The 19,159-nt window shown below is 51.5% G+C and overlaps 1 protein-coding gene across 3 annotated transcripts in view; it reads right to left on the bottom strand.

The window, feature by feature from the left end:
• PTPRU (protein tyrosine phosphatase receptor type U) overlaps positions 1-19,159 on the bottom strand; it is an 86,579-nt gene that overhangs the window by 20,672 nt on the left and 46,748 nt on the right. For 2 of the 3 annotated variants that reach the window (XM_040229851.1, XM_040229852.1), the window contains exons 13-15: positions 18,983-19,019; positions 17,912-18,050; positions 10,206-10,363 (exon numbers count right to left, since the gene is read on the bottom strand). In XM_040229851.1, coding sequence (XP_040085785.1) covers positions 10,206-10,363; positions 17,912-18,050; positions 18,983-19,019 — 334 coding nt within the window. Of the gene's footprint in view, positions 1-10,205; positions 10,364-13,670; positions 13,701-17,911; positions 18,051-18,982; positions 19,020-19,159 lie in introns of all 3 variants that reach the window. The other variant, XM_040229853.1, reaches the window with a different exon arrangement.

Below are 19,159 nucleotides of genomic sequence, written 5' to 3'. Positions count from 1 at the left end.
CAGCCAGGGGAACCCCACGTGGACTCAGGGGGCCGTGGGAGTGATGGGAGCACAGCCAGCGTGGAGGGTGCCCGGGTTGTTTGCTGGAGCCAGGCAGCTGGCTGGGCCGCCCTGGGTGACCCTGGACGAGCCCCTTCCCTGGGGCATCCCGGTCTTCCCATTGGTAGAATGAGGGGATCGGGTCACGTGCCCTCTGGAGGCCCTTCTGGCCCAGCCCTGCGGCTGGGATCCCTCGTCCCCTCACCCTCCTGGGCTCCCCAGCGAGGGCCCACTCTGTGACTTCAGCCTGCAGGGGGCAGCGCTCAGCAGAGCCCACGACATCCCCTCCTTCCTCCCCCTCTTTCTCCCAGGGAACAGTCTGGAACACTGACAACTCCCAGCAATCACCCCATTCAAAGACAAGCAAGTCCTGAAATTAGCTGCCGTTGCCACCCCCTCTACAGATGAATGGGAAGCACCTGAATAGAGGCGTTTCTCCAGCGCAAGCATTTCCATTGTCAGCCTGGGTGGCAGCTCAGCCCATGGGGAGCAGGTGGAGAGGATCACGCTGCCCCACACTCCAGAAAACCATCCCTTCCCCATGGACCACTACTCCCCAGCTCTCCTGGCCAGCCTCCCCAAGAACATCCCACCCTGGTCCCCCTGGTCAGGTCCTGGGATGGAGGAACAGCCCCACTCAGCCACACCTAGCTTCCAACACTCACTCCCACACACTCAGCACGTATTCCCTCCTCCTGGCCTGGCTGCGGTGCAGGGGCTTTCTCTGCATGTCTCACCACTGTTCTCTGCCCAGCTCTGAGCCCGCAGGGGCAGGTGCAGGACTCCCAGCGGGCCTCCCTTCCCAAGTCTTCACACATGGTCTTCCTCTGCACCACTCTCCCCTGATGCCCGGTGAATTCATATCCATCCATCAGGTCTGGACTCTTAATTCCCAGTCTTGACTAATGGGTGGAATGAATGCAATACCCAGACAGACACCACCACCCTCCCCAAACTCCAATCTCTGCCTCCTCAAATCAGGGAGACTGCGGGCCCTGCTTGGGTTCCACTTCCTGTGCCGAGGTTTGAAAGCTGCCTCAAGGTAGAGGGGCAATGCGAGGCAGGCGCTTCGGTTTGTTTTGCTTTTCTCAGGAATCACAGTGGAGGACTGCCTGGTGCCCAATGTCTGAAAACAACTGTTTCACACATTTTATCCAGATTTCCAGTTGCTTACAGCTGGAGGGCAAACCACGCACCAGTTACACACGTGTATGTGTATGTATGTGTGTGAGTTACTCATGTCTGACTCTTTGTGACCCCATGGATAGTAGTCCACCAGGCTGCTCTGTCCATGGAATTCTCCAGGCAAGAATACTGGGGTGGGTTGCCATTTCCTTCTCCAGGGCATCTTCTCTACCCAGGGATCGAACCCAGGTCTTCTGAATTGCAGGCAGATTCTTTACTGTCTGAGCCACCAGGGAAGCCCACCCATTACACATTTGTGGTCAAATGCCTCAAGACCTTCATTTTTCAGGTAGAGAAACTGAGATCTGAAGAGGAGAGATTTGCCTAAAGCAGTGGCTGCCCAAGTGTGTTCCAGAAAATACTGGTCGTGCCCGATGACTCACGCATTCAACAAAGAGAAGGATCATGGGGAGGGGTTCTGTGTTTTAAAGGAGTTTGTGAAATTCTGGTTTAAATAAAAATAAGTAGGTTGTTTTCCCCTGTGAAACCTCCTAGGGCTTCCAACAAGTTAGTATTTTAAATCTCCAAGAGATGGGTGGGAATAGCAAGGTTTCACCTCCGTCTTTCACCACAGACTGTTTGTTTCATGAAATATCCTCAGGGGAATACAGTATACTATGGCAATTAAGAGACAGGATCTGGTGTCAGACAGGCTTCAGATCAAATCCCAGTTCTGCATGTAACCTTGGGGGTGTTACTTACTCTCCAGAAATTTCCCTTTTCATACGGCAAATGAAGATTAAAACTGTTACTCTCCAATATGATGATATAAACATTCAGTGTGCATGCATGCTAAGTCACTTCAGTCGTGTGTGACTCCTGTGACCCTGTGGCCTGTAGCCCGCCAGGCTCCTCTGTCCATGGGATTCTCCAGGCAAGAATACTGGAGTGGGTGGCCATTCCCTTCTCCAGGGGATCTTCCCGACCCAGGGATCAAGCCCGGGTCTCCTGTGTCTCCTGCACTGCAGGCAGATTCTATACCAAGATTATGTATATACAGCACCCAGCCCAGTGCCTGGTACATGAGCACCTGCAGATGGGGCTGTGGACATCATTGGGAGTTTCCAGGAAAAGGAGGATCCCCTTGAGTTTCAGAAAGCCAGGCCAGATGGTTGACAAGAGGTGGCCTTTCTGCCCGGGTCCTTCTCCACCACTGGATCCTGGTCTAAGACATGACAATTCTAAAGAGCATCCACAACAAGCACACAAGACAAGCACACAAATTTCAAGCAAAAAAAGACTTCTGCCGGTTCAAAGATCTCAGAGATGAGGGGGTCCTCAGTGTTCTTCAGGGAAACTGTGTTGACAGCTCCACAGTGAGCTCTCCAGACAGAAAATCCAGCAGCTCATCTCAGAGATCTTGAAAGGCTGAAAGCTCTGATACGGCCTCACAAGTAGGCATGGAATCATCTGGCAAAGGCCGAAGACAAACAAATGTCCCCACTGGTTGGGAAGAAGCCAGAGCCAAATCTGGGCAGCTTCCAGGTGAGTCCGAGAGCAACAAGATGTTCTCCAGACAAGACCACCAGAGGACAAAGGATGATGAATGATGATGCTGCCAGGAAGATGTTCCATTCCCTGGGCCCAGAGAAGACATGTCCTTACTCTTCTCACCCATGCATCCCCATGGGATCTCTCTCTCTCTCTAACACACACACACACACACACACACACAAGATCCTTGGCCTTGGCTTTCTCCAGCTCCGTAATGATTATGGGATAATTTGGGGGAGTAACCACTGGATGCTTGCTCCTTGGAAGAAAAATTATGACCAACCTAGACAGCATATTAAAAAGCAGAGACATTACTTTGCCAACAAAGGTCCATCTAGTCAAAGCTATGGTTTTCCCAGGAGTCATGTATGGATGTGAGAGTTGGACTATAAAGAAAGCTGAGCGCCAAAGAATTGATGCTTTTGAACTGTGGTGTTGGAAAAGACTCTTGAGAGTCCCTTGGACTGCAAGGAGATCCAACCAGCCCATCCTAAAGGAAATCAGTCCTGAATATTCACTGGAAGGACTGACGCTGAAGCTGAAACTCCAATACTTTGGCCACCTGATGCGAAGACCTGACTCATTTGAAAAGACCCTGATGCTGGGAAAGATTGAAGGCAGGAAGAGAAGGGGACAGCAGAGGATGAGATGGTTGGATGGCATCACTGACTCAATGAACATGAGTTTGAGTAAACTCCAGGAGTTGGTGGTGGACAGGGACGCCAGGTGTATTGCAGTCCATGGGGCTGCAAAGAGTTGGACACGACTGAGCAACTGAACTGAACCACTGGACAGCTGATGTTTTGCGGGGAGGACTGGAGGCCCAGAGGAAAGAACACTGGGTGTGGAGTCAGAGGAGCCTGAATGTGAATTCTGACTCAAGTCACTCGACCTCTCTGGACCTCGGTTTCCTCATTTGAAAATAAGGATCCTCAGACTTCCCTCAAAGATAGGCACTTCCTCCAATTCCCATCCACCCTTGATGAAGACAGGCCACCAGTTATGCAACCAACAGCACACACTATACTTCTCCTTACTATTTGCAATTAGCAAGCAACTTTAAAGAAACACAACCTGTAACAATAGCTAACAATATCTAACATACTGAGGGCTTTCATATGCCTGGCATGGTTCTTAAGCCATGCATTCCTTAGAATATCCCTGTGATGTAGGTGTTATTGTTATTCCCCTTATTACACAGGGGCTTCCCTGGTGGCTTACAGGGTAAAGAATCTGCCTGCAATGCAAGAGACCTGGTTCATCCCCTGAGTTGGGAAGATCCCCTGGGGCAGGGGCTGGCTACCCACTCCAGTATTCTTGCCTGGAGAATTCCATGGACAGAGGAGCCTGGCAGGCTACAGTCCACGGGGTCACAAAGAGTCAGACACAACTGAGTGACTAACACTTTCACTTGTATGGGCTTCCCAGGTGGCGCTAGAGGTAAAGAACCCACCTGCCAATGCAGGAGACGTAAGGGACACAGGTTTGATACCTGGGTCAGGAAGATCTCCTGGAGGAGTGCATAGCAACCCACTCTATATTCTGAGGCCAGAAGGCTTGAGTGTCCTGCTGCTTAAGTGGCAGCATTAGGATTCATGCTCAGCCCATCTGACTCCAGGACCCTACTGTCTTCCTCTGATTTCCTCTTCCTGATAAGAGGGCATTTGCGGTGTCAAATAAGGGGCATTTATTTGACAAACCATTTGGCTGGAACCCTCTGGTTCCCATAGCAGTCAAGACCTCTGGAAGGATGAGAACCCAGAGGGTTTGAGGGTTTCAGGGCAGGATCAGAATCCACAGGGGCACATTCCAACAACTTGGGAACATCCCAGCTCAACATTTACTCAGCATGGGAAGTCCCTATTTAAAATTTCCATACTGAGGTTGAATCTAATCAACATGGTTCTAAACCACAAAAATCTGGCCTCACTGTTAGGAAAAGAAAAGTAGCGGCTAGACCAGGACGCAGCATAAAGAAAGAGAGAAGCCTTAAGACTGAGTTTCAGTCTCCTGAATACATCTTGAGCTTCCCAGCCGCCACACCTTCCCCCTGCGTCCAGCATCCTGCCTTCAGTGTCCACCCCTCCTCACCGTCCATCAGATCTTATCCATCTCAGCTGAAACCCTGGCCTCCCCTGCCCAAAGGTGTATCTTCTCAAGACTATGGCAACACATTTTCCCCACTGCTCCGCCAGCAGTTAGCCCAGTGCTGAATCTCCTGGGTCCATCTCACTTCCCAACTAGGCAGTGAGCTGCTTGGGTGCAAAGCCCGTGTTTCCTGCCTCTCTCCGTCTCTCCCTAGGACTCAGCAGCAAGATGTGTGCCCACAGCATCCCCACCTCCCACTCCCCCCAAAACCCACTTGAGTTTTCCGCCCAAGCAGGCCTCGCCAGGTTGTGAAATGTGCATTTACACACGCATTTACATTTTCACATGCTCTGTGCATTTACCTCATCATAGATGCCTTTGCTTCCCGACTCTGCCAACCCAAATCCTACCCGGTCCACCAGACCTGCGTGATACAGCAATTTGCAATTCAAAGATACCTGCATTTAAATCCTGACTCTGCCACCTTCTGGCGGTTTGACCCAGACAAGTGATTCTCCTCTCTGCATCTCTGTTTCCTTGTTTGTAAGATGAAGAGTTGATTAACAGCTCAATGGCAACCCACTCCAGTACTCTTGCCTGGAAAATCCCATGGACGGAGGAGCCTGGTAGGCTGCAGTCCATGGGGTCGCTAAGAGTCGGATACAACTGAGCGACTTCACTTTCACTTTCACGCACTGGAGAAGGAAATGGCAACCCACTCCAGTGTTCTTGCCTGGAGAACCCCAGGGACGGGGGAGCCTGGTGGGCTGCCGTCTATGGGGTCGCACAGAGTCAGACACTTCTGAAGTGACTTAGCAGCAGCAGCATGCAGGACTGTAGTTAAATTTAATGAGGGAAGGTCACAGAGAACATCAGGCAGAAATGCAAGTCAATGGACTTGAACGCATAAATGAAATGGACACATTCCTAGGCAAATATAACACTAAAAGTGTCTTTTAAAAATAGAAAGCTTGAAGAGCTCTTTATTCCTTTAAATAAATTGAATTAAAAGTTTTAAATGTTTCCATAAAGAAAACTAAAGAAAAGGACTCTTTTGGTTTCACTGATGAATTCCACCCAACTTTCAGGGACTTGGAGCCAATGACTCCAATCTTCTGTGATAAGGAAAAGAGACAAGATCTCCGTGCATTTTATAAGACGAGTAGAATCTGGATACCAGAAACCAGACAAAGATAACACAAAAAAGAAAAATTACAGGCCAATCCCACTGGGGAATACAGCTTTAGAATCTTGAACTATATTATAAATATACTAAATCCAATAATTCATAAAAAAAATATTACGCATCAGACCAAGTCGATTTTACCCCAGGAGTGGAAGGTTATTTTAACATTAGAAAATGTATCAACACAATATTGTAATGCAATTATCCTCCAATTAAAAATAAATAATTTTTTTAAGGGAAAAAAGGGAAAATCTAAAACTGTCACTCACCTCACTAACAAACTAAAGGAAGAAAAATGACATTATGAGTAGCTCCTAAAGAGTCAAACAAATAGACAAATATAACAATACAGATATAGACTCACAGACATGGAGAACAAACTAGGTTTTGCCAGAGGGGCAAGGGGTAGGAAGAAAGGCAAAATAGATGAAAAGGATTTAGAGGTACAAACTACCAGTTATAAATTTTAAAAGCCACAGGGATGTAATATACAGCACAGAGAATATAGCCAATAATATTGTAATAACTTTCCATGGTCTATAATCTAGAAAAATATCAAATCATTATATTATATACCTGAAACTAACAAGACTGTAACCCAACTATACTTCAATAAAAAAAGAAAGTTTATCAAGGTGGATGGATATAAGACATTAGTCTATTCACACAAAAATCAATTGCATTTCTCTATATGACCAATACTTAGAAATATAATATTCTAAAAATATACCCCATGTGTGCTGGGAAAACTGGACATCCAAATGCAAAAGAATGAAGTTGGACCCTTATCTAACATCATACACAAAAATTAACTCAGAAAGGACTAAAGACCTAAATGTAAGACCTAAACACAGGGCAAAAGCTTCATAACATAAGATTTGGCAAGAATTTCTGGGCTATCATACCAAAGGCATAAGCAACAAAAGAAAAAAACAGACAAAATGGACAACATCAAAGCACAAACATTTGTTCATTAAAAGATACTAATCGCAGAGTAAAAAGGCAACCGACAGAATGAGATTAAAATGTTTGTAAATCATTTATCTGATAAGGATTAATATCCAGAATAAATGTAGAACTCCTAAAACTCAATAGTAAAAGGACAAACAGCCCAATTCAAAAATTCTCCAAATAAAGTACCCAAACAGCCAATAAACTCATGAAAGGATGCTCAACATCACATCACTCCAGCATTAGGGAAAAGAAAATAGAAACTACAAGATACCATCTCACATCCATGAGGATGGCTGCTATAATTTTTTTTTCTTTAACAGAAAACAAGTACTGGCAAGGATGTGGGAAAAACTGGAACCCTGTGCACTACTGGGGTGATGCGAAATGGTGCAGCCACAGTCGAAAACCATGGCAGGCCCTCAAAAAACTAAAAATAGACCCACTATATGATCCAGCAATTCCATTTCTGGGTATATACCCAAAAGTACTGAAAGCAGGGACCCGGAAAGATGTTTGTATATGCCCATGTTCATAGCAGGCTTCCCTGGTGGCTCAGGCAGTAAAGAATCTGCCTACAGTGCAGGAGACCTGGGTTCCATTCCTGGGTTGGAAAGATCGCCTAGAGAAGGGAATGGCAACCCACTCCAGTATTCTTGCCTGGAGTGTTATTCACAATAGCTAAAAATTAGAAACCACCGAAGTGTCTATCAACAGGCAAATGGGTCAGAAAAGTGAGCATATACATACAATAGAATATTATTCAGCCTTAAAAAGAAAGGCAATTCTGGAAGTTCCTTGGCAGCGCAGTGGTTAGGACTCTGAGCTTCCACTTCAGGAGCCACAGGTATGACCCCTGGGCAGGGAATTACGATCCCTCATGCCATGCGGTGCAGCCAAAAACTAAGAGTTAAAAAAATTAATTTTTTCAAAAAGCAATTTAAAAACAGGCAGTTCTAAAAGGTGCTACGACATGGATGAACTCTGAGGACATTACGTTAGGTGAAATAAGCTAGTCCCTAAAGACAAGCACTGCATGATTCCACTTATATGAGACAGCAATCAAAGTCATAGAAAGTAGAATGGTGGTGGCCAGGAACTGAGAAGAGAGGGAACAGGAAGTTTAATGGATATCGAGTTTCGGTTTTACACAATGAAAACCAATCCTAAGATTCAATGCACATTCCACCAACAAAGTTTGCCAAGGAATTTGAAGAGATGATTCTAAAACTTGTAAGAAAAAGAACGAAGGCAAATATAGCCAAGACATCCTTGGTGAAGAACAAGGTTGGGAGGGCTTGACGTTTCAGATATCAAGACCTAGATACCTATGGTAATTAGCTAGTTTGGTACTGACATGGAAATCACCAAACTGGCCTATGATAAAGAACAGGGAGCCAAAACATAGTCCATATATATATGGAAATGTGATATATGATACGGGGTGGCTCTGCAAATCAGTGGTGAAAATATGAACTGTAATACCTGATGCTGGGACAGTTGATTTTCCCTATAGAAAAAAAATAATTTATATCACATACAAAAATCAACTACAAATGGATGAAGATGTAAAAGTGAAGTGCAAAATATTAAAAGTTTTAGAAAAAAGTAAAAAATGCCTTGCAATTTTGCATACAGAAGAATCCACTAAACAAACACAAAAATAGAAATCAAAAAGGAAAAGACTGATGAACTTGACTAAATCGACACAAAAATTTGTTCCTCCAAAGACACTATAAATAACCAGTGAAGATGAGCCACAAATTGGGAGAAGATATTTGCAATTCATAAGAGACAAATGAGTCTCATCCTAAATATATAAAGAACTCCTAAAAACCACTAAGAAAGCAACAGAAAACCAAACAGAAAATTAGGTAAAAGACATGAACAGGCATTTTACGGAAGAAGAAACCTGAATGGCCGATGATGATTTACAAATATGTTCAACTTCATTAGTAATCAGAGAAATGCAAATTAAGACTACAGAGAATTACCATCTTTATACAAACTAGTTTGGTGAAAGTGAAGAAGCCTGGCAAGTTCTGATCTCGATGTGGAGTGATGCAAACTCTTGCACCCTGCTGCTAGGAATGAACACAGGCAAAGACGCTTTGGAAAACAATTTGGCCCTGTCTCAGAAAGCAGAACAAGCACATACTTTATAATCCAGCAGCTCTTATTTCCAGAAGCTGCTGTGCAGGTGCATCTAGAGATTCATTTAAGAACATTCACAGCAGCCTCGTTTGTAATAACAAGAAAACTAGGAACAAATCAAATGCCCGTGGATGGCAGGATGGAGAAATAAATTGTGATATATTCATACAATGGAAAACTATACATCAGAGAAAATAAATGAACTATAGCAAAATATCCACCTGGGTAAATGTTGGAAACATGGTGTGAGCTGAAAAATAGAGAGCAATTTCATTTTTATCAAGCTCAGAATGAGCGAAATTATAGCATGCACTGTTTGGGGACACACACACATGGTAAAAATTACTCCCCCAAAGCCAAGAAAGTTATAAACATAAATTTCAAGGGAATATTTACATCTAAGAGGGAGGTAGGGGCTATGAGAGACGCATTCAGATGACTTTCACATTCACCAGTGGGCTTTACCAGTGTTTATTGTATTATTACGACTTCATGATTTTCCTAAATAGTCTATTTCCTTTTGCACAAATCAGCACTAAGTCAGATCAAAAGATGTGTGATGAAGCGATTGATGAGACGCTCCTAGCATATACAGCTGACTCACCCTCCTCCCCCTACTAAACGATGTGTACACATTCTCATTTAGTCTCCCAGTGGCACCACCAGCAGAGATGATCTCCTTCCTCATTTTATACATGAGGAAGCAGACAACCAGAGAGGTTAAGCCACTTGCCTCAGGTCACACAGCTCAGGGGACCTGAGATGCAAACCGAGGTCTAACTCCACAGCACTCCCTTTCACACAGCAGGAAGGAGATGGCTCTGACCCCACAGCAGCGCTCCCTTCCCCGAGTCTCCAGAACACTTCTCACAGTTAACAAGGGAACTCACACTCCTTTTAGATGAATCTGCATCTAAGACCTCGATTTTTCCTAAAGCTCACACCAGTGCCCTCTCTGTATCCCCAGGGCCTGTGCTGGTACCCAGCAGGATGCTTAGTCCTGTGGTTCGCGGTGTTACGGGATCCGCTGATGGGGGGCTCCGTGCTGTTGGCTCAGGAGTCTGGGGCAGGAGTGCCTGGGGGCCACGAGGAAGGGGCAGGCACTCACCCCGGGGGCTGTAGCCGTGGGCGTCCATGAAGGAGAGGCCCAGCCGCTCATCCTCCTGCAGGGTGCTCTGGTCCGTGAAGCTCCGGTCCACAGCGCTCATCATGTGGGTCTTCTCCTGGCGGTAGTTGACGGTGGCTTTGGTCATGTTCACTGGCTTCCTGCAGAGGAGGGTCGATGGGAGTCACGGGTGCTCAGCTGGGCAGGACAGCACCCAGAGGTGGATGGGGAGACCCGGCAGTCAGGGGCCTTGAGGCCAGGAGCCAGTCTAGAAGCATCTCTGGATACTGAAGGGACTCTGGCCCCATCCTTTGCTCACCAGACCCGGAAAGCTGCCTCTTTGCCCAAAAGGGACCAGGCGGGGTCCCTGATGCTGGGCAAGATTGAAGGCAGAAGGAGAAGAGGGCGACAGAGGATGAGATGGTTGCATGGCATCACTGATTCAATGGATATTAGTTTGAGCAAACCCTGGGAGATAGGGAGGGACAGGGAGGCCTGGTGTGCTGCAGTCCACAGGGTCGCAAAGAATCAGACACAACTTGGGAACTGAACAAGGGTCCCTATCCTGTGGACCTTTGCTGAGAGCAAGGGATGGAGCAGTGGTGGCCTCAGGCTGGGATATGCCTCCTAACTCTCACTGGGCCTGAGGGCTCAGAAAATGGGGAGGACAGTCACTCTAGGCCTATTGTCGCGTCACAACAATCACCACATCCATAACGAGGAAGACGGCAGCCCAGCTCCGGCCTTGCAGGCCCTACACATAACCTTCCTTCCTCTGGCCTCACCAGGCAGCTGCCCTGGGACCTCTTCCTCCTGCATGGGAAAGCACTGCAATTCTCCTTCAGTCAGAGGGTCTGGTTAGAGCTCGGCCAGTCTCAGTGTCCAGTGTTCAGTGGACACAGAATAAATTCCAATCACAACTTTTTCTTACCCCCAGGAACCCCAGGATGGTCCTCCCACAGGCCACACTAGACTTAAGTAATTCACACAGCATCCATATTCCTGTCGCTGCCCACCAGCCCATCCAGCTGCCAGAAGCTGCAGAGGGAGAAGGCCCAGTCCCTCCCAAGAGGGGGAGCTTCGGAGAGGACCCTGGGCAGGGACCCCTGCACAGCCCAAGTCTCCAGTCCAGCTTTAGACGTGGATGGTAGTTTGCAACCCCAGGGAACTCAGAGGAAAGTGGGAGGGAGTACAGGGGTGGGGAGGCAGGGCTCAAGGCTCCACGTCCGAGGGGCTGAAAGCCAGACAAAGAGAAAGGACGTGGGAACAGCACTGAGACTGGAGAAGAGCCGGGACCCGATCACAGGGAAGGCTCGAGACCAGAGAGCCGTTCACCTGCCCAGCCCTGCAGCATGCAGGACTCAGGGCAGACCTGAGAGAGGACTTCCAGGTCGTGCGGGCTCAGGGACACTGGTCATCGTGGAGATGAAGAGGATAGTGTGGGACTCACTCCCCCAGAGAGACAAACTCCACTCAGCCCATCCTGGCTCCAGAGCTGCTGGGGGCAGGGGGAGAGACAGGATGACCTCTGGATGCCCCTCCTGCCAGGACAACAATGTGTTTCCTCTGGGAAACACAGGAAAGAGGACTCTGTGTCCGTGCTGGGGACCAGTGTGGCTATGCGCTGCGGTGGGTATGACTTTCCCAATCTGAGACAGCTCAGCAGGCCCAAGCCTCTGACTCCCACCCACCTTCAGGCTCTGGCTATCTCCCTCACTGTGGCCCAGGGCAGAGCCAAAGACCCTTTGGAGGCAGATGAGGAGAGGTCTCCGTGGCTGTGACCTTGACCATCAACATAGGACAGAAGGTGGAGGAGGAAGGGAGGTGAAGAGGGAGACAAGGGTGGGACAAGAGAATTAGAGATACAGAGAAGGGAGAGGAGGGAAAAAAAGGACTAATGACAAGAAGAGAGGTGGGGAAGGAGACAGAGGGCGGGGGGACAGGTCAGACACCAGCGACCACAGGGACGACAGACAGAGGGCCTCGGACAGAGGACAGCCCTGCCGGCTGGCTGGACCATGCAGCCCCAGGGGGACCCGTCCCAAGAGGATCCTGGCCTAGGAGGCGGTCTGCAGCGGTGAACCACAGGGCTGTTCCCGTCCAGGCCTCCTGCTCTACTTGGCAGAAGAACTTCAAACACCAACCAACCAGATCCGCAGACAGAGCCAGGAGGGACACCGCTCACTGCGGCCTCCAGCCGACCTCAGGATGAGATCAAGCCGATGGCGTGTAATATGGACACTCAGAAAAGTTCGGCATTTAGATTCAAAATTAGGTGCTCTGTGACAACCCAGAGGGGCGGGATGGGGTGGGAGATGGGGACACATGTATACCTATGGCTGATTCATGTTGATGTATGGCAGAAAGCAACACAATACTATAAAGCAATTATCCTCTGATTAAAAAAAATTTTTAAAGAATACATATATGTGTGTAACTGAGTCACTTTGCTGTACAGCAGATATTAACACAACATTGTAAATCAACTACACTTCAATAAAATAATGTTTTTTAAAAACAGCTGCAGAGTAGAGGGAGCAGGAGAGCTGCCTTGTTAGGAGCTCAAGGAACAGCTGAGCTGGAGGCTCCACGTGTGTTGACGGGGGTGTGGTTGCTGGAAAAGCCAGGGTGACAATGGGTGATGTCGATACAAGAAGAGGGTCCAAGGAGGAGGTAAAAGACCACCGTCCTCTGGGCTGGCCCAGGGCCACCTGGGCCTGCTCTGCAAGGAGGGGACAAGCATGGGTGCAGGGGAATGATCTGGAAGGCTTGCAGGGTCAGAGATCCCAGAGGCAGAAAACAGAGTGGCATCAGCAGGCCATGGAGTTAAAGGGGGGCCTGGGCTGTACCCCTGTGTCTGCATGTCCTGTGACTTCTGACAAGTCCTTAACCTCCCTGAGCCTCAGTTTCCTCATCAGTGAAATGGGGCAATCACAGGGCCTCTTCTCAGGGTTGTTATGTGGTTTCTGTGTGAAGAACTGAGCTCAGGGGAGGCAACCAGGGATAGGTGGGTCTGAGGAGCTGGGCCCAGCTAGAGAAAGGCTGGAGGTGCCCTGGGAGCCGCCCTATGTCTGCCCCCCACACACACGCGCACACAGGCTGTGGACCCAGAGCGGGACCCGGGCTAAGACCTTCCTGGATGTGGACTGAGGTCTGATGTCGGGAGGTCCTGACAAGCAAGAGTGGCTTGAGACACAAGGGGCTGCCTCGGGGTCAAGAGGACAGGAGCCTCCGGGAGGTCCAGTGACTTGTCTGTGGCAGCTCAGAGAGCTGGTTCTGAACCCGAGACTCAGCACAGAGCGAGCGCTCATGACCTCCACACAGGAGGACGGCGGGGAGAGGAAAGAGCAGAGGAGGGAAGCTCAGGGGCAGGGTGGCCGTGGAGGAGGCGCTGACCCCAGGCAGGGCAGAGGCGGGGGCGGGGGCTCCCCAGGAGGGGCGGGGCCCCCAGGCAGGGGCGCTACTTACGGGTAGTAGGAGTACGCATAGTGGTTTCTCCTGGCAGCGTGCAAAGAGAACACACAGGTGGGCCACGGTTCGTGCACGAGGCAGGGCCCAGGGCAGCACCACCAGCAGGAGGGGCCTGGTGCTTTATCTGCTGGGGACCGGGCTGGCCTGGGACCGACGGGTCAGAAGGGCCGTCTCTGACCCAAGGGCTGGCCCTGCTCCTTCCAGAACCTTCCCCAAGCCCACTGCTGGAGTGAGAAGGAGGTGGGGAAAGGGCCTGGAGGGAAGCAGAGCTTTTACACACATGTGTTCACAAAGAGAAATACTCACACATGCAGACACACTCATGGATACACACACTCACATAGAAGCACATGGACATACTCATGCACTTACAAACACAGACCTATTACATATATGCACTCAGACACGTACTCAAACACACACACTGGCACACACAGATACACAGACATATATATTCACAAACACACTCACACACAGATGCCTGTACTCACACACTCGAGGTAACTGTGCACTCACCCCTGCAGACCACCCCCCCGCCCCCGCAGTCCCCCTGCCCGCCCCCCCCCCCCCCCCCCCCCCCCGCAGGCTCCCCTGCCCTGAGGGGACAACCCTCTGCAAGCTGGGAAGAAATGAGCCGGGAAGGGGAGGGGCGCTGGATGCCAGGACCAACTGGGGCCACCCTCAGCCACCCAGACTGCCCCTGGGTATGGGGTCCATTAAAGGAGCCACGTGACCCCCTCACAAGCACCCAGAGCACAGCTGGGCCGAGACCCCTGACGGGACCTCGAGGCACCAGCAGTGGGGTCGTGGGGCAAGTCTGATCTCACCTCCCCGGCGGGGAGCCGGGTCCCGGAAAGTCGAGTCAGCCCGCGGCTCTCGGGGGATCAGCGAGAGTTCAGACCAGGCCCAGGACCCTGACCCCAGAGCCAGCTCCTCCTGAGGCCCCTTCCAGGCCCGCTCCAGGATCCTCCACTCACCTGCGCCCACATCACCCCATCAGCAGGGAGGGGAAGGCAAGGAGAGGGGAGGGGAAGACAGAGGCCCAGCCAGGGCGGGAGAAACACTTGCGGTCACACAGCACGTCTCCCGTCCCAGGGACAGAGTGGGGGTCCAGGGCCCTGAGCTGGTCATAGTGGCCCTGAGGGCAGGGAGATGGGCTGAAGGAGTGGCATTCTTCTGGTCTCAGCTGAACTGTCATAACTTCAAAAGGGCCGATCCTAAGGACTCCCCCGCAATCACCAACTGCATTAGTTCCCCTTTTACTCTCTGCCCCTTCACCTGGACACCCTGGTCTTTTCACAATTTGTAATCACGCATTTGTGCTTTTTTTAGTTTAATGCCAGACTCCCCACCCACAGCCACAAAGCACAGGAGGACCGCATCCTGGTTGCTTTTGCCCACTGTGGATCCCCAGGGCCCAGGACAGTGCCCAGGGAATATGTATTCCCTCGATACAGATTTTATTAAACTGAGTAATCAATAAATGAAGAAAAATAACTAAAAGAACTCCACCTCTATGAGCTTCCATTTTCTCCTCTAAACAAGTGAGGTTAAAAATAATCCCCTCCCGGACAGCAAGCAGGCACCCAGCCCTTCCCTGCCCCCTCTGGTTGCTGGGTGGGGGCACGGGTTCAGGAGGACCCGAGTCATCCATAAGTCATACCCAGAGGACCCAGGGAACACACAGGCAACAAGAAAGAGCCTCCTCTGCCCTCGTGCAGTTCTCAGTCCAGCAGGGAAGAGCAACACCGAGCAAAGCCTGTATGAGTGAAGTGCACGGTGGGGTGGGCAGGGTGGGGGAAGTGCTGCAAAGGGAAGTGGGGAGGGTCTCTGGAAGCAGAACTAAAGGGTCCAGCTGGCCTGGGGCACCCCAGAGCTCCCAGGGGCAGGTGCATCCAGCCTCACTCTCCAGGGGGCAGGATGAGGAAGCTGAGACCTGCTCCCAGCCACCTCCTCCCCACCCCAGGTGCCTCCTTCCTGGGTGCACGGGAGCTCCCTGGGGGCTGCTATCCCTCAGCAACCTCCTAATCTGTCCATTTCATCCATATCCCAGGTTGATCTGAACACCCCCATCCCTGCCAGAGCTGCTCTGCCCCATGGCACCCACGGTGCAGACTGAAGGAGCCCTCAAGAGCACAGTGAACCCGGAAAGCCAGGTAGGATTCGGGGGAAAGCAGCAAGGGGCTACAGAAGGGGGCTGAATGGCTTTTAGAGGATCTAAGAAGGAACAGGGCGGAGGCAGGTGGCCATGGGGAAGGGGTCCTAGAGGCTTCCAGTAGCAGCTGCATGAAGTGGAGGGCTTCCCAGTGAGGCCCTGGTAGCATCTCTGACCCATCCATCCTCTCCTGGGCCTGGCACTCTCTTTGCTGGGGTGGGTGACCTTCCCTACTTTGCCAGTCTTCCCTCAAGAGTAGATCTGGAGAGACTCAAATACCACCTGCAATTCCCCAAATCTGATCCCTCCCTTACAGCCCTCTATCTGTGCCACTCCCCACCCCAGGGCCTCGCCCCCTACAGGAACTACTGTGTGCCAGCTGCGGTGAGGCCCTTCACATGCCCGGCCGTAAGGAGGATGAGCTTTGCGGTCAGGCCCGGGTCCAGTCAGGACCTGCTACTTAAAGTGACATGGGCGAGTCACTTAATAATAGTTTCCCGACCTGTAAAAAGGAACTTAAATCTGCTTTGTGAGTCAGGATCCAGGAAGGAAAAATTCCCTGATGTCTCCCGAGTGCCGGAACAGTGCCTGGTACACAGTAGGTGATCAGTAACTACGGTTCTAATGGGTGATGTGTGGAGAGCTCTTGGCACAGCATAATACTCATTAAATGACAGTTTAAATGATTTTGCCTCAGGAAGCTTCACAGGGAACAGTCAGAGCCTGATGCCCTGAACAAACCATCCCAGCACCCCACTGCTGGCATGTCCCCACCCCGAGAGTCTTGGGGAGAGTCTCTCTCCTGCTGGGGCCGGGCCTCAGGCAAGGGGGGCCCTGCCCAGTTCTCCCTCATCTCCCTGGATCCTGCTTATCTGCTCCTGACAGCCCAGAGACCCAGAGCCAACCCACCCACGCGTGCCCAACTTGGCAGCAACAAGGGCCGCAAAAGCCAGAGCCCAGGAGGGGAGAGGATGGAGCAGGCTCTGCCTCTGGCTCCCGGGTGACCTTGGGCGGGTCTCTGCCCCCTCTGGGGCTCAGCGTCTCCATTCCTCAACTAAGGGGCTTGGACCACAGTGTCCTGGGGCTACCTGGTAGGAAATGAGGTGGGGCAAGGAGAATGAGGTGGGGCAGGGTCTCAGAGGCCCACCGAGCTCCAAACCAAGGCTCAGTCTTTAGTGCTCCATGTACTGGCTCTCGGGAGGGGTTTATTTAGTGTTTTGAAGATAGGTTCTGCTGCTTTTGGAAGACGGGAAAACCACTAGGCTAGACATCCTTGAACTACAATGGCAGCTCTCAGTGTCCAGGTTCTGAGCATCCACAGTTCTAAACTTGGAGATTCTCAGAATCTCACATCCTGGATTTCTAAAACTCCAAAACAGTGTAAGTTCTAGGTTCTAGGATAGGCTGGTATTCACTCCGCCCACTGCGAAATGTACCTGAAAGTGCCTCCCACACAAACATAAGGCTGGACCTTTGAGGCCTGGGAAATGGCAAGGGCAGGAAGGGAGGTCTCCTCTGAGTCACGGGCCCAGAAGGACTCCTCAGGGATCAACAGTAACAGAGCCCAGGGCAAGCTGAGCCCAAGAGAAGATGGAGCCTGGGAAGAGCCGCTGCTCAGGGTCCTCGGTGTGAAGGGGAGTGAGCCCCGCCCCCCACTGCTCAGGGACAACGCGCCAACCCCGGGCTTAGGGCAGACACGACGGCAGCAGATCTCTGTGCACTGAGGATGCCAAGTCAGGTTACCTCTCCACCATCCCCATCAGAACAGCCCAGCAGGCAAGGCGGGTGGGGCCCACTCCCAGCACGGCTCCTTGGCAGCGGGCACTGAGAGCCTGTCCCTGGACAGGGGCACCTGGTACCGGCCAGACCTGGGCTCCAGCCAAGCCACTCTGGGGCAGCTCCATCTGCAGAGTCTCAGGCTTCCCCTCACCGGCTTGGGTCTATCCACAGGCCTGATGCCCAGGTTGGCAGCCCTCCACACGCCTGCCAGGCAGCTGCCCAACCAGCCCTCAGCCTCCTCTCTGCTCACCCGGCCTCGGACAGGCAGAAGCCCCGGGTGGGCCAGGGCACTGGCCTCACTCACCCCTTTCGGATGATAATAATAATGGCCCCCAGCAGGAGGATGAGGACAGCAAGGCCCCCCGCACAGATGCCCAGGATGAGTCCCATCTCCTCCGACCTCTGGGACACCTCCAGGGGCTGTTTGCTTTCCTTGCAGGCGGCTGGGGAGAACAACACAGGACAGAGGATCAGAGGGGAGGCGGGGACCACCTTCCCCCTGCTTGCAGGGATCTTAAATTCCAGGAGTTGGTGATGGACAGGGAAGCCTGGCGTGCTGCAATCCATGGGGGTCGCAAAGAGTCAGACATGACTGAGCGACTAAACTGAAGCCCCAAGGAATAAACCAGGCTGCACAAACAGGTGCACAAAAATATCTGCCCATCATCCTCAGCACGTGTCCCGCCTTTCAGTCAATCAGACCCATCTCTCACCGTCCCTCCCACCTTCCACATCCCCCGGTCAGAGGCCTTACATGCCCTGTGTCCCTATCTGGAATAGCTCCTCATCAGAACAGCCCAGCAGGCACAGGACTGTGGTGCCCACTGCGATGCCCTCTCTCCTGCCTCAATCCTCCCCATCCTTCAGTGGATGGGGGATGGCGGATGTGTGTGGGGCCTTCAGACGCAGCCTCCCGCCCTCCTGGGAGGCAACAAGGGAAGAGAATTATGTATCGAGGGCTCAGTTAGGGCATCTCAGGACTGGGAACCACCCACATTCCTCATCTGGGAGCAGCGTCAATCCCGACACTACAGGTTCCATGCTATCCCCCTTCTCCTCCCCACAGGAAAGGGGGGCAGATACAGACTCCAGGACCAGGGTCCAGTACCCACCACCCCATTCCCAACTTCAATGGCTCACCCTCTGCCAGGCCCCTTCCGTGACCACGGTGGTGTGAGGGTGTGTGCCCAGGCTGGGAGAAGGAGCCCTCGAGATGGGGCACATAGGGCCCAAGAAGGGACATGTTTCCTGGCCCCCACCAGTCTGCCAGACCTCCCGCCTCTGCTCTCACAGGCCTGAGTGCCCAGCGTCCACCTCCCCAGAGCCCAGCAGGTAAGAAACCCGTGGCTGAAGGACTGAATCCAGGGGGACTTACCCTTCCGGGCGAGGCGGATGCAGTTCAGCCGGGTCTCCTGGAGGCACAGATGGGGCGGGTCTCAGCACCGCTGAAGCCAGGACCTGACCCTCCCCAGAGGCAACCTTAGACAGGCTGTCTTGGCTCTGGTCAGAGTTTTCCTGGTATGAACTGTAACTAAACACACCCCACCAGCAG

This window comes from Oryx dammah, unplaced genomic scaffold (assembly GCF_014754425.2).
Source record: "Oryx dammah isolate SB20612 unplaced genomic scaffold, SCBI_Odam_1.1 HiC_scaffold_27, whole genome shotgun sequence".
Lineage (NCBI taxonomy): Eukaryota > Metazoa > Chordata > Mammalia > Artiodactyla > Bovidae > Oryx > Oryx dammah.
Note: the sequence above shows the minus strand (reverse complement) of the source record. Positions and strands in the feature narration are given on the sequence as shown.